Below are 16,422 nucleotides of genomic sequence, written 5' to 3' on the forward strand. Positions count from 1 at the left end.
AGAGGAGCAAGACAATCCCAAGCAGGCTCTATACTCACTACAGAGCTCAATGTGGGCTCAAACCCACGAACCTTGAGACCATGACTTGAGCTGAAATCAAGAGTTAGTCGCTTAACTTAATGAACCACCCAGGCACCCCTATGTAAATCCTTTCTGCTTGATGTATACATACCTGTAAATACATGTACATCCTAGAAAAATGCTTTATGCTTTGGTCAGGCATTTCATAAATTTTTGTTAAATTGTTATAAAACAACCTTTCTTTCTTTATGATTGGTATGCAGTTTGACAGACAAACACACAAAGGAATTCTTCTGTTTTTAAAATGTTTATTTACTTTGATAGAGAGAAAAATAGAGCACGAGTAGGGAGACACAGATTCTGAAGCAGGCTCCAGACTCGGAGCTGTCAGCACAGAGCCCAATGTGGGGCTTGATCTCACAAACCTGAGATCATGACCTGAGCTGAAGTCAGATGCTTAATTGACTGAGCCACCCAGGCACCCCACAAAGGAATTATTCTAAGGGTAATGACTGATTTAGTGAAATATACACCCATCAAAGAATTTTCAAGGTGAAAAAGAGCTTTGGACATTTAATCTAACCTCCTTTTCCAGAGATGAGTAAGCAGACGAATTCAGAGATGTTAAATAATTGGCCAATGTTACATAACCAGTTAGTGGCCAAGTTTCGTGATCACAACCAAATTTTCCCACTCTTCAGACCAATATTTGTCAATAGTTTTTCTTTGTTTTTAAAGTTTAGTGGTCACCTGTAACAGACCTAACACCTGTACTCTGAAAGTACGCCCATCTTTTGGTTAACAGGCATAGAAAGACTTCTGTTCCTTCTAGATCCCTGGAGTTCTAAATATTAATTTGCCAGTCATCAGATAGTCCTTTTTAAATTTCAGATTTCTGTATTTTTCCTCTATGAGTAATTAAATAACAATTAAAAATTCATATTAGACTACACATGAGTATATACTACAAGAATACACAATTATAGTGTTTAAGTTCTAGTAATATGAATATTGAATTTTGAGATCCTAATACTTGGTGGATCATACTCTACTCTCCAGTAAAAAAAAATCCAGGACATGAAATACAAGAGTTTACTTTTTCTATCAGATCAATTCTGCATATTTAACATATTGATCATATATAAAAATGGTGGTAAGGAGGCACCTGGGTGGCTCAGTGGGTTAAGCATCCAAGTCTTTTTTTTGGCTCAGCTCATGATCTCACAGTTCACGAAATCAAGCCTTGCATTGGATTCTGTGCTGACGGTGTGGAGACCGCTTAGGATTCTCTCTCTTCCTCTCTCTCTGAGTCCCTCCCCCACCCTCAAAATAAATAAATAAACTTAAAAAAAATGGTGGTAGAGATGGAACTCAACTTCCAGGTGGGATCACTCCAAAGATCATGCTCATATACTTTTTAAATACATAAATTTACCTTATGGCTTTTAAATATATATTTTTTAATGTTTATTTCATTATCGAGAGACAGAGAGAGACAGAGCATGAGCATGGGAGGGGCAGAGAGAGAGGGAGACACAGAATCTGAAGCAGGCTCCAGGCTCCAAGCCGTCAGCACAGAGCCCGATGTGGGGCCCAAACTCACAAACCACGAGATCATGCTCTGAGCCAAAGCTGGATGTTTAACCGACTGAGCCACCCAGGTATCCCAACCTTATGGCCTTTAAATATGGAAGTTAAAAAAAAAAAAATCGTAAGTCATAGAGATAGATTCTTATAAAAAATTTTCTACATCATTCCATTACTTAAGCAGTATGTTAAGTTCTTGTGATAAAAGATATTTCAAGAAGAGATGATATAGTACACTATATATGTGTATACATTCAAAAGGAAATGAGTATTAGGGAGCTTATGACATGCTCCATTTAACACTGCAAACGAGTTGTTATTCAGCTACAGGCTATGTCCTTTCCAACAGGCAGGTCAAGGTCAACATCTCTCTATCATTTTTTATTCTTCTAAACAACTACTTTACCACAGCTCCATTCTGATGCTCAAAAACCCTTCATATGAAATGTAAGTTCTTTATTTCTAGCTCTTCCTGTTATCCCACAGCCCCTTTGCCCCAAATCCTGTAAATTCTAGCTAAACTGTTTTGCCTACCCTGCTCCAAACCAACCACATACACCCCATCCTGTGCTTTTGTCGTATACTTCTCACTGAATGAAAGCAAGCTTTCCATCCATCCCTAAAATCATCACTATACGCTTCCGCTTATTTTTCTTATCATCCATAACTAGCTGGTTACTAAGGCTTGTTATTTCTAAATACTAAATATTTCCCAAATCTACCTATATTTTTCTCTTTCCACTACTTGAGATTATTTCATGTTTCTTGGAGGTACTATGGGGTCATACCCCTTCACACCCCTGTTGTGCTGTTTCTTTTACACAGAATAGCATTTCTCTTTTCCTCCACTTGGCAATATCCACTTTACTGAGATTAAGTACAAATGTCATTCCTTTGTAAACCTTTCCAAGCAAAATTACCTCTCTCTCATGTATATATCATTCTATAAGCTACTAATAGTACCGATAATGCTGTGTTACAGATCCTGAGGGCTGGGGAGCCATCTTGTCCACCCTTTTCCTTGTAAAACCCCAAAACTAGCAATGTCCAACACACAGTATGTGTTCAGTTTATATTCATTTGAAAGAAAAATTCAGATTTCACTTGAATCCTACTGTCACACTTCAAATGATGTTTGAAAAGAAATTGAGATAAATGATGGAAATCTTATCTCTCTCTTTCCTTACCTTAAATTTTAAGGCAGGTGTTTGTGTCATGGATGACGCCTTCAATCCATGTAGCCGTTCTTCTATTTCTCTCAGTCTAGGAAGCAGTAGGAGATAATGTACTAATATTTATATTCACAATTTTATAAATATTAGATGCTCGCTAGTTCACTAAAGTATAAAGAAGAAAATGATGGCCCATTATCCAATCCCTCAAATTAATCCCTGTTGACAGTATTTGATAAATGCACCTGCTACAGTCTATAAACATTTATAAAATGATTAGTAAAAGTAGCCCTACTCTTCATAATAGCTGTTGTTAACAGCTTTTTGGAAGGATCCTTTAGGGAAATGTGAGGCAAATACAAACATATATATGACCTTAAAAAAAAAAAAATCACACTAAATGTTTGCACCATATACACAGTTCTATGCTTCTTTTTTCTACATTAATAGTGAATCTTGGAGGTCTTTTCATTTCATTGCCTCCTGATGTACTTCAATCTTTGTAATAGCTGTATAATTGTCCTTCATACAGATCAACCACAGTTTATTAATCCTTCTCTGCTGATGAACATTTGGATTACTTCAAATTTTTCCCATTATTATGTTTTGTATCTACTTACATTTAATAAATAATGGAACTAAGGTTCTGTTTTTTTTTTTTTAAAGGTGCAGCTCATTTTCTAAACCTGTTTATTATTATTTTTTTTTTTTACTGGATTTTGTATCTAAAAGGCTGCTCTGAAGTGGTGCTGGGAAAACAGGACAGCGACATGCAGAAAAATGAATCTGGACCCCTTTCTTACACCATACACAAAAATAAACTCAAAATGGATGAAAGACCTAAATGTAAGAGGAAGCCATCAAAATCCTTGAGGACAAAGCAGGCAAAAACCTCTTTGATCTTGGCTGCAGCAACTTCTTACTAAACATGTCTCCAGAGGCAAGGGAAACAAAAGCAAAAATGAACTACTGGGACCTCATCAAAATAAAAAGCTTCTGCACAACGAAGGAAACAATCAGCAAAACTAAAAGGCAACCGACAGAATGGGAGAATGGGTTAGTATCCAAATTCTATAAAGAACTTATGAAACTCAACTTCCAAAAAACAAATAATCTAGTGAAGAAATGGGCAAAAGACGTGAACAGACACTTCTCCAAAGAAGACATCCAGATGGCCGACCAACACATGAAAAAATGCTCCACATCACTCATCATCAGGGAAATACAAATCAAAACCACAACGAGATACCACCTTACACCTGTCAGAATGGCTAACATCAACTCAGACAACAACAGATGTTGGCAAGGATGCGGAGAAAGAGGATCTCTTTTGCATTGTTGGTGGGAATGCAAGCTGGTGCAGCCACTCTGGAAAACAGTATGGAGGGCCCTCAAAAAACGAAAAATAGAACTACCCTATGACCCAGCAGCTGCACTACTAGGTATTTATCCAAGGGATACAGGTATACTGTTTCAAAGGGACATACGCACTCCAATGTTTATAGCAGCACGATCGACAATAGCCAAAGTATGGAAAGAGCTCAAATGTCCATCTATGGATGAATAGATAAAGAAGATGTGGTGTATATATATATATATATATATATATATATATATATATATATATGCATGCAATGGAGTATTACTCGACAATCAAAAAGAATGAAATCTTGACATTTACAACTACATGGATGAACTAGAGGATATTATGCTAAGCGAAATTAGTCAGAGAAAGACACATATATGACTTCACTCATATGAGGACTCTAAGACACAGAACAGATGAACACAAGGGAAGGGAAGGGAAGCAAAAATAATATAAAAACAGGAAGGGGGGCAAAACACAAGAGACTCTTAAATATGGAGAACAGAGGGTTACTAGAGGGGTTGTGGGAGGGGGGGATGGGCTAAATGGGTAAGGGGCATTAAGGAATCTGCTCCTGAAATCATTGTTGCACTATATGTTAACTAACTTGGAGGTAAATTAAAAAGCAAAACAAAACAAAAAATGGCTGCTCTGAAGCATGCTTATATCTTCTTTCAAAACCATCAATTATTTTGACATTACAAAATATATGTATCTAGCCTATGGTACTTAATAATATGTTAAATAAAATCCTTAGACAACTACTTATGAGACTAAAACAAATCCAAGGCTTCCTGAGTAAAATTTTTGGTCAACTACATTGCTTGTTTTCATATGATGTTAACTATCAAAATGAGTGACTTTTTACTGTTCTATTAGAATTGATGAGATGCATTAAGAGGACAAAGAAGATAAAGGATGTAACTATAGATGAAGACAGGAATGTAATTAAGAATTATAAGGTAGTATCAGGAAGGCCACAAATGATCAAATAATTATAAATCTGCCAAAAATTCATTTGCCAAGGAGAAAAGGGATTTAAAATTATTTTCAGAATAATAAGAAAGACAAAGGCCCATCTCTAAGATTAGTAAAAATTACAAAGGATTACAAACTGGTAAACATTTTCAATAAGGATTCTGCACAGTGACTCAGCTTGGAATAAGTTTTAGATTTCACTCCTAACAAATTCTGAAGAAGAGATGGAAGGAAAAAGATGATGACAAAGCAATTTATTTTATGCTACTGGAACATGCATGGAATTAGCATGAAAATTAACAAAATTGTCTCTTGCTGATTAGGCATGTTACCTAATACTCTCCGTACTCCAAATATTATCATGAAAATCTTACAGTTTTCTCCTAAGAAGTCCAGTAATTCCATGAAGACTTTTAAAATTCTTTTAAGAGACTAAGGTATTTTACCGTCGCTTTGTTATATAGAGTTCATCCAGTAGATGTCGTTCTTCATAGCTCATCCATCGTTCATCAGGCAACTCTTCTTCCTTCTGTAGCAACTGTTCATAGAGTCGAACTGGATTCCAGCCAGTCATTATGTCATAAGTGATTACACATCCCAAGGAATGTGACACTATTGAGACTTTACCCCCTTTTTCTTCAAAGTCTGGATTCCGAGAACAGAAAAGGGAATATAATCGGTTCAGCTCTTGCTGAAGGCCTTTAACTAGCTGTTTGAAATAAGAAAACATTATCTTATTAATCACTGACTTTGCTATAAACTTTATCTCCAAACTCAAATACATTAAGAAAGAAACACAGACATTACTGGCCAAATATACCTAGGTTATTAAAATGAACTCAGGTATTTGAAAACCTTGCGGAAAATGAAGAAAAGTAAACATAATGTGTAATCTGTATCATCACTAAAAAATACAGGCAGATAACACCCATCTAGCTCCTTTCACAGTCCTTATACTAACTATATGAGCCAGCAGTTCCAAAGATTAAAAAAAAAAAATTCCATGCAGATTCCAGTAAGATTTCCAAAGAGCCCCTTCAAATTTTTTCTTCATTGCAACTTACTCGTATGTAATTCTAAATTTTTACACCTCATAGTTTAAGCTATAGTAAATGTTAGAAAAAGAATATCTGAGTTTATGATAACAAGTCTGCTAATGTACTATATATATTGCATTATGTGTTTAGATAAGAGTAATGTAATCAAAGGCCATTCATTGTATGATTGAAAAAAAAACTAATGTTGATCCACTTGAAATTCCAAAATTCCCATTGAGTTGGCAATATAGATACAAGTAAAAAGTTGTTTTATGTGGATGGAAAGCAGGGTTTTTTTTTAAGGCTTAAGGTTATCAATGTGGGAAGTATCTTAAGTCATTTTTTCTTTGTAAAACTACTTCCTTTGAAATTTAGCTCTAACAAATATTAACTGAAATATTCCACAAAGTCAGAAAAATGTTACTCAAACCCATACTGGGCCCTCGTCAGTTATAAGGCAGTCCTCTCCTCTTCCTATCATTGCTTGCTACTTTTTGATTATAAATTTCCTGCTTGATATTAACTTAATTTCTCATTTCAGTACTTACTATGCGAGCTGGTACTCTGACATACAAATATTAATTATGTGTTGCTTCCATTTTCAGTTTTATTATTTTGTCTCAAGAGGCCACTACCCTCTATTAGATTTTACTGAACATGCTTTACCTGCTGATATTAACCTCTAAATCATTTGAGCATTCACGCATGGCAGGGTTAGCAGTGACATGAATGAAGGCATGATGTTCTCTCTTAATTGTTGGCACTGCAGAATTCTACAATGCAATACCAAGGTCTGCTTAAAGCTACCGAAAGCATGTGTTGGGTGTGATGAAATATATCTAGCCAATGAAGGAAGAGAAGGAGAGGAGGAGTTGCCACTATGTGCTGTCTTTTCTCTAGGGACAAATGCAAAGGTTTTACTTTAACTGGTTATTTTAACTTCTGTCTTGGGAAAAGCCAGCTCCAACAAAGTGCACCAGCATCATGTGGAGGGCTTGTTAAATACAGATTGCTAGGCTCCATTCTCAAGTATCTGAGCAGTTCTGGGCACCACATTTTAAGAACTACTGCCTTAGTGGCAAGTGCATATAAAACCCTTCTAAGACATGGGTTGTAGGTAATTCCAGCCAATATAGTTTAAAGAGTATGCAGTGTGATATGAAATTTATAGGGCTCTCCTCAAAGGGGGCTATAATGTAATGCTTTGGACTTGGCTTTGATAATACCAAGTAACCCTTAAAATTTGTAATTTTCTTGATTTACAATCTAGATGATAGGAGGTACAGAAAAAGCTAATGTTTAGATAAAATAAAATTCCTTCAAAAGCAACATTTGTTAATAGTTTTTACATTTGAAGCCCTTGATTTTAAGCCTCACCCCAGGCAAGTCTAGAAACACTAAAAGATACATCCTTAAGTATTCTGACAAAAGGTACCCAATCCTTTTGTTTTTAAAATACCATCCCCCCATTAAAATAAACAGATCTATCAGTATCTCTACCAGTGAATAACCTATTTCATATCAAAAAATTTAAAGCATTTCTCACTATACCCAATGTTTCAGCAATCATATATGCGTAACTAAAAACAAGTGTACTATCTGAGGCAGAGAAAGTTATTTGACCTTAAAATGTTTCACCGTGAAATGAAACACGGAATGGACAATTCTGAAGATCTGATGCTTTCATCTTTCATCTGTTCTAATAATCATACACTTGAATAGAAGTGGTCTTTGTGTTTCCTTATTAGAACATATCTAGATACGGTAGCAATTTTAATCTTTTCCTATAGTTTACATACACGGGAATGTTTGTGTTTCAAAACATTATGATTTTGAAAGCAAAGTTTTAAACAGTTGTGTTTAAATGCCTTTATAAATCATCCAGTCAGCAGCAAAAGGAGAAATCCACCTCTATGATGTGTCCAAAAAGACTACTCTAATTAGGGTTTTTTTCTCCCCCCCCACCTTTCCTCACTGATCCAATTATATTCTCCCAGCTATGATCTCTTAGTGACCAAGTATATTCATTTGAGACATATGAACCAAGATTAATGATATACCCTATGGTATTAATTTTATTAGTTCTACAATATTATCTAATCAAGTCAGTTAACCTTTAACACAGTAGGCAACGGATGGCTTTTCAAAAGCTTAAGAGTTTTTAATTCTCATAACTGCTGCTTACAAGTTAAAATTTATTAAGAAAATCAACCCAAAAAGAAAAAGCCAGCAGTTTCAAGAGAGAATCCACACATACATAGTCTGACTGAAAAAGATGATTAGTCCTTTTGTTCTTCTCTCTGCTTCAGGAAATTTTAATGATATGGCCATGACCATTCTCTTTGTAATTTTTCACTTTTAAAAGTCATTGAGAAAAGAGTTCAGACGTACATAAGATATATATTTCTCTCTGGATTTTTCATGATACTTTATTCAGGGTCAAAGTAAGGGCCAAATGGTCTCTGATGATGTCTCTGAAGTCTGGATTAGTTTCCTTTTTTTTTTTAATTGGTCCTTGGATAGTGTAACCTGAGAAGTGGTAATTGATACACAAAACTCTTTCCTGAAGCATGGTTTTCTAAGGACTATTGGTGCAATCACTAATTAGGTCCCTCCCATGAGCATCTCTCACAATCTCCCGCGAAAAGGGAACTAAGAGATGATCTAATTTAAACTGCTCTGAAGGTAGGAGTCCCCTCGGTGGCATCCCTGATAAGTCACTCACCATCTATCCCAGGGAGGATCTCCACTCTAAAGTGGACACTTCTAGTTTTTGAAAACTTTTTTCCAGTTTATTGTAATAGAATTGACATACAATATTGTATAAGCTTAAGGTATATAACATAATGATTTGATACATTTACATATTACAAAAGGTCACTATAAATAAGTCTTAAGTTTTTTTTTGATGTTTATTTATTTTTGAGAGAGAGAGAGACAGAGCATGAGCAGGGGAAGGGCAGAGAGAGAGGGAGACACAGAATCTGAAGTAGGCTTCAGGCTCTGAGCTGTCTGCACAGAGCCTGATGTGGGGCTTGAAACCACAAACTGCAAGGTCATGACCTGAGCTGAAGTCGGATGCCCAACTGACTGAGCCACCCAGGCACCCCTCAGGTTTAAAATCTATCAGGGGCACCTGGGTGGTTCAGTTGGTTAAGTGCCCGACTTCGGCTCAGGTCATGATTTCATGGTTCGTGGGTTTGAGCCCCACGTCAGGCTCTGTGCTGACCGCTTGGAGCCTGGAGTCTGCTTCAGATTCTGTCTCCTTTTCTCTGCCCCTCCCCCACTCGTGTTTTGTCTATGTCTCTCAAAAATAAATATTAAAAAAAAAGTTTAAAATCTATCACATTACTTACAATTTTTTTCCTTGAGACATTTCTATTTTTTTTTAAAGCAGCTTTAGTTACTTAAAAAGTTCTTCATTAGTAAACAAACATTTCTTTCCATATTTTCTATCACTGATCTTTATTCACTTTCTAGAGTTAACAGAGTAAGTCTATTCTTTTTTTTTTCTTAAATGGGAACCCTTGAAATACATAAAGACAGATATATAATTAATCACAACTTGAGAATTGTACTGGGAACTTTATATACATTACACCTTTAATCTTCATGACGACCTTTATCAGGTATGTATCTTGTGTCCATTTTATAAGTGAGGAAGCTGAGAAAGTGAGAAATTTGATCTAAGGTCACACAGCTAGTTAAGTGGCACTTTTTGACTGTGCATCCATTTAACCCCAAAGGCTGAGAGGAAGGGAAAAAAAAGCTCTTTCATATGCCTATCAAATAAACCAAACAAGGTTCATTCACCAGGCATGACATAATCATTAAGATTATCACTGTTATTTATCCCTAAGGAAACATACACTACTGCTTAAAAATAATTTATTCTAGAATATTGGCTAATGTCAACCTTGTGCTAAGTAGGCTTTGATTTGCAGAATCTGCTTTCCTTTTTTAAAATTAAGAACAATTTTGGCCTGCTTCTCACAGAGTTTTCCTTTGTTCTTCACGATACCTTAAACAAGGTTTCCCAAATTTCCCTGATGGTACCTCTTGGGGAACTGTTTTAACACAAATTCATAAGCTCTATGTCAGACCCTCTGAATCAGAATCTCCAGGGAGGGGACCTTGGAAACCATTTTTTTTTGGTTTCATTTTTTTAACTTTTTACCTGGAAATAATTTCAAATTTATCAAATGTGGCAAAAAAAAAAAAAAAAAGGATAAAGATCATCCATAAATCCTTTACCCAAGGTTTACCTATTGTTAGCATCTTATCCTGTTTGCTTTATCATTCCTTCTGTTTATTTTTGTAGCACACACATGTGCATACATTTTTTTGTGAACCATGTGGTTTTGCAAACCATGTGAGGATATATTACATCATGGTCCTTTATCTGTAAATACTCCAGGGTATATTTCCTAAGACTAGGAATATTCTCTTCCATACTCAGAGTGTAGCAATCAACTTCATAAACTTACTTTGAGGGGAACCTGGGTGGCTCAGTTGGTTAAGTGTCTGCCCTTGTTCTTGGCTCAGGTCATGATTTCATGGTTTGTGAGACTGAGCCCCACACTGGGCTCTGTGCTGATAGCACGGAGCCTGCTTGGGATTCTCTCTTCCCCTCTCTCTCTCTGCCTCTCCCTGGCTCTATCTCAAAATAAATAAATAAACTTAAAAAAATAAATTTACTTTGATATAACATTTCAACTAATCTGATCTACCATTCACATTCTGTCACATGATTTAATAATAATACACTTGGCAGCATTTTCCCCCAGCCAGTACAAGTTATGGTCTAGGATGAGATGCTGTCTTTAGCCACCATGTCTCTTTAGCCTCCTTTAATCTGGAACATTTTCCATAAGGATTCTTTGTCTTTCATGATATTTACATTTAAAAAGGACATAGTCCCATTCCTACTTTATTTGAACTTCCTTATTTTGTGTTTGCTTGAGGTTTCCTAATGACTGGAGTACTGCATAAATGATCCTGTATCCTCTGAGTGTCCCTCAGTAACACCCAGTAAAGGTACTGCCTAATTTCTCTACTGTATATCTGTTCTTTTTTTTTTAGCTAATAAGCAGTCTGTGAGGATACACTTTAAGACTATGCAAATATCCTGTTCCTCATCAAAATTATGCCCTCAATTTAGCATCCATTGATGAATCCTGCCCAAGCCTCTTTTACCTGATCCTACCACAACAAGTGCAAAATGAGGGTTTTCCTCCAGAGTGCCCTCCACATTTTTCAGAAAGCCCTTGGCATTTACAGTAAGCAGAGAAGCTTTCTCCCCCGCTTATTTATCTATTTGTAATCGAAATGGATTATGAACTTTGCAGTGATTTATAACTCCTTATATTATCCTTATAATTCTATATTAAAACTATTCCTAATTCCTAATAATAAGTAATGATAATTCCTTAATTATTTTGGTGCTCAAATTGTTCCAGATTTGGCCAGTGGGGATCCACTTCTTTAATTTGGCTCCTGTGTCCTTGTGACCTGCCCCATCATTCTTTCGAGCATTTTCCTTTCTGTCATGACAAGCAGTTCCAGCTTCGACCTGTAGCAATCCTGCCTCAGTCCTGGAATCGGCCATTTCCCTTAGGAACACTAGTTCTTCTGAGAGGGTATTAACAGTATTGGAGACAAAGGTCTGGGTGCTAGGTGTACTCATTGGATTGGGGTGTCTTTACTTTGTGGCCCTTTCAATGCACACAGGTGGGAAATATTTGCATGCATATGTACATATATCCACTTAAATATATAGATATCTCTACATATCCCAATATGTTCAAAATCACTAATTCACATTAATACCCTCAATTCCAATGAGCCCCATGAGGCTGTTTGTCGGCTGTATTTTTAATGAGTACCCCAAGTAACTGTTCTACTTAAGGATGTTTGGGAAACATTGCTCAGGACTGGTGAAACTCAGCCACAAGTTCTTTAGAGCTTTTCTGCAAAATTCAACTGGATTAAAGGACAGACTAATTTAAAACGCTGAGTGTTCTCCATTTATTTCAGTCATCAGTTCCCTCTTTCTACTGAGTATCTGTTTTACTAAACTCCATTCAAAGGATAACTATTTTTGAAGGTGTAAGTGTAAATTAGAAAGTGACTACTTTCTCCATCATCACTAACTAACGTTCAGAGCTTTGAGTCTGATACTTTTTCTAGTTTTTCTTGTTATCAATGTCAACCTAAATCTTTTTAAAAAACTCTTATTATTAGTTTCGGGGGACATGCCTCAGCACATTTTACCCTTAAACATTCTGGATACCTTCTTAGGAATACTACCAACCATATATCTGTGTGTATAAGGTATACCCATGGCATCTGAGTGTGTGTGTGTGTATGTTATATGCTTTCAGCCATCCTCTTTCCTTTTTTTCCCACTAACTAGTTTCACTTGCAATACTATAATTCAATTGCTTAACCTTTAGGGCATATTTAACAACACTCACCATATACTATAAAGGACTACCAACAGGTAAATTCTGTACTTCATGAACCAGGCCTTCCTTGTTGGGTTAGAATGAGGTCCAGAATAGTTTCTTTTACTGTTATCAGATCGTGGCAGACTACTCTGTACTGGTAGAGATACAGGGGATCCAGAAAGAGGGGATCCAGAAAGAGGAATGGCAAAAAATCCTAAGGGGATGGCAGCCCAAAGAGAAGGAGGTTCTTCAGCGATTAACCAAACATATTTCTGTAGATGTGCAAGGGATATCCTGAATGAATCAGGAATGGCTCTGAATGAACAAAATCAGATATGAATTGGCTTGGAGCAGCACAGAGAGCTGTACTAGTAACTACTCCTTGTACCCGTTTTCTCGTCTTTCAAATGAAGATATTAATTATATCTACCTCATAGGGTTTTAATGAGGATTAGACAAGCTAACACAAGCCAGGTAATTAACAAGGTTATTCCCATGAAACAATTCTTTTTCTCATATCAATAAAGTGACAAAATGTATTCAGTAGAGGATCTCTCATCCCTCTGAATAAACTTTTACTCTTATCCCTCTCAGGGTTATTTTTGTGATGCATAAGCAACATTATTATTTAAGAACTAAATGAATCCACACGGAAATGACACAATAAAAGCAAGTCTATTACACACAAAAAACTTGAAGGAAATTTCTAAATGTCTAGAACTCTTTTGTGAGCACAATAATTATAGATACAATTAATCAGATTTATGAAAAGTGATATTTTTCAAAGAGCTATTTTCTAACCTATCTATTACTTTCAGGTATTAAGGGCTTCCCAATGTGTTGAAGACAATGAAATTCACTAATACAGGCTATTTGTAGATTAATGGATTCCTGTAAATGCTCATTTGCTTGTAAAAAAAAAACAGCGCATAAAAATTTCAAATTCAGGACACAGGCACTAACACTCTAAAAGATACCCAACAGCAACAAGACAATCATACTTACTTCATCTCTATAAAGTGGGCTAGTATAATACATTATGTCCATTGCACTGCTGTTCAACATATCCCTTAAACCGCGTACTTTGTCAGGAGTAATGGAATCAACAGTGTCTACAAATTAAAAAAAAAAAAATTTACAGATCTTTGTTTTAGGGAAAAATATGAAAAAAATTACATTCTCTGAAACAATAAGTCTTTAAGTTCATGTTTAAGTGTTCAAGAGTGGTTTGGAGAACAGTATGGAATTTCCTCAAAAAACCAAAAATAGAACTACCCTACAATCCAGTAATTGCACTATTAGGTATTTATCCAAAGGATACAAAAATACAGATTCAAAGGGGTATACACACCCCACTGTTTATAGCAGCGTTATCAACAATAGCCTAACTATGGAGAGAGCTCAAATGTCCACTGACTGATGAGTGGACAAAGAAGATGAGGTAGACATATACAATGGCATATTACTCAGCCATCAAAAGAATGAAATCTTGCCATTTGTAACGATGTGGATGGAGCTAGAATGTATCATGCTAAGTGAAATAAGTCAATCAGAAAAAGACAAATACCATATGATTTCACTCATATGTGGAATTTAAGAAACAAAACAAATGAGCATATGGGAAAGGAGGAAAAAGAAGAGAGGGAAACAAACCTCAAGATACTCTTAACAAAAACAAACTGAGGGTTGATGGAGGGAGGTGGATGGGAGATGGGCTAGATGGGTGATGAGTATTAAGAAGGGCACTTATTGTGATGAGAACAGGGAGTTGTATGTAAGTGGTGAGTCACTGAATTCTGCTCCTGAAACCAATATTGCACTGTATGTTGATTAAAAAAAAAAAGTCTCAAAGAAAAATATTCAAGAGTAGCTTTGGATCTAATGAACTTTCCTTTCTTGCAAAATGTTGCAATCCCGTGCCCCCACCTATCCCCCCCCCCCCCCCCACCGGCGAAAAAACCAGTAAAAGACAAAAGGGGACGTGGGAAGAAAAGGAACATTAAGGATGAAAACCATGATCAAATCTATAAAGATTTACCATTTTTTCCTATGTACTGGCTTTTGCATGACATTCAGGGGTACCCAGAGCAAAACCAGGCCATCTCTATTCTTGTAACAAGTGTTAAGAGACATGACCTCACTCTTTCTATACCTCTTTTCCTGTTTCCTTTCTCTTCTCCTTCTTTGGCCTCCGCACCTTGGCCTGGCAATACCCATATGGAATGCCTAGAGCCACTGGTGACAAACCAGCAACAAATTAAAAAGTTTGCCTACACTGTACATGTATCTATCTTCAGTGAACCAAAGGTGCTGTGGGCAGGAGCTGCCAAATTACAAATATGCACAAAGGCAAATCAGCAACGGGCCTCCGCAATAAACAAGATTAAGTTGGGATAATTTATTAAAAAAAAAAAGTTACATAAATTGTAGTGCAATTACAGCTAACTTGTGGAAATTCTACTTTGGGAAGATTATTCTATTAAATGCCTAACAAAGTGAAGAAAACTTTGCACTTCTTATAGAAATATAAAGAATCACTATATCTGGATGAATATCATAATATGAAAGCGCAAGGTGGGCAGCAGAAGGCTTATATTTTTATCTTCCAGTTTCTCACTGCATTGATTTTTATTTATTCCCTACTTTAATACAATCTAATAATGACTGGAAGACAAGGATTCAGGCAAAAGCTAGAAGTCTTTTCAAAGACATAAAGGATATGGATTGCACTACCTATTTTACAGCCTGTGCCCATTTTTAAATTATAAAAGTGAAAGATGTGACTACCGTGCTGATATGAAAAGTTTAAATGTCATTTTAATGCATTTCCAAAAAAAAGTTTGTACTGGGCAATACACATGCATATGAAGAAGATATTTAATATTTTGTGCAACTGAAAGAGTAATTTATATATGGGAAAACATGTTTCTGCCACCTAGCTTAAGAATATTGCCAGTATCTCTAAAACCCACAGTATATCCCTAAATGATCAAATGCCCCTTCCTCTCAAAATAACCACCAATAAGAAGCTTGTGTTGAGCCACCTGGGTGGCTCAGTTGGTTGAGTGTCTGACTCTTGATTTTGGCTAAGGTCATGACCCCAGGGTCACGGGATCGAGCCCTGTGTTGGGTTCTGCGCTGAGTGAAGAGCTTGCTTAAAGTCTCTCTCTTTCCCTCTGCCCTTCCCCCAGCTTACATGCTCTCTCTCTAAAAATACAATAAAATGAAATAAAATAAGTTTGTGTTGATTATACTCCTTACTTTTCTTTACAGATTTCCTACATGTTCATTAATAATTTTAGCCAATTCTGTAGCATTGACTAGCAGAGACTAAATATTTTATTTCATTTTGTCTGTTTCGGAACACTATATAAATTAACTTACTGTCCATTGTTTGTTTCACCCCGAATACTATGTTTCTGAGATTCACTGATGTTGAGCCAGATAGCTGTAATCCCCTCATTTTCACTGTTGTACAGCACTACACACATAACAATGTACCCATTTTCCTTTGAAAGACATCTGAGTTATTTTTAGTTTTTTGCTAATATAAATTATGCTCCTAATAACACTGTTGTAAATGTCTCCTAGTGCACATGTATGGGAGTTTCTTTAGGATATATACGCCGAGGGGTGAAACTGCAGTCACAGGGCACATGCACATTCAACAAGATAAGAATATGTCAAACCATCTTCCAAAGTAATTGTACCAATTCATACTCCCACCAATAGTCAATGATAAATGTCAATGCTGAACATCCTTATCAATATTTGGTATTGTCACTTTCTTAAATTTTTGCCTGATGGGTGTT

General features: G+C 36.1%; 1 protein-coding gene across 10 annotated transcripts in view; it reads right to left on the reverse strand.

Annotated features, from left to right (window-relative positions):
- Window positions 1-16,422, reverse strand: part of DDHD1 (DDHD domain containing 1) — a 109,203-nt gene that overhangs the window by 17,596 nt on the left and 75,185 nt on the right. For all 10 annotated transcript variants that reach the window (XM_040477174.1, XM_040477172.1, XM_040477168.1 and 7 more), the window contains 3 exons: window positions 13,616-13,722; window positions 5,571-5,833; window positions 2,796-2,871 (listed from right to left, as the gene is read on the reverse strand). In XM_040477174.1, coding sequence (XP_040333108.1) covers window positions 2,796-2,871; window positions 5,571-5,833; window positions 13,616-13,722 — 446 coding nt within the window. The remainder of the gene's footprint in view (window positions 1-2,795; window positions 2,872-5,570; window positions 5,834-13,615; window positions 13,723-16,422) is intronic.

The sequence above is a fragment of the Herpailurus yagouaroundi genome, unplaced genomic scaffold (assembly GCF_014898765.1).
Source record: "Herpailurus yagouaroundi ecotype Mexico unplaced genomic scaffold, PumYag 141, whole genome shotgun sequence".
Taxonomy (NCBI): Eukaryota; Metazoa; Chordata; class Mammalia; order Carnivora; family Felidae; genus Herpailurus; species Herpailurus yagouaroundi.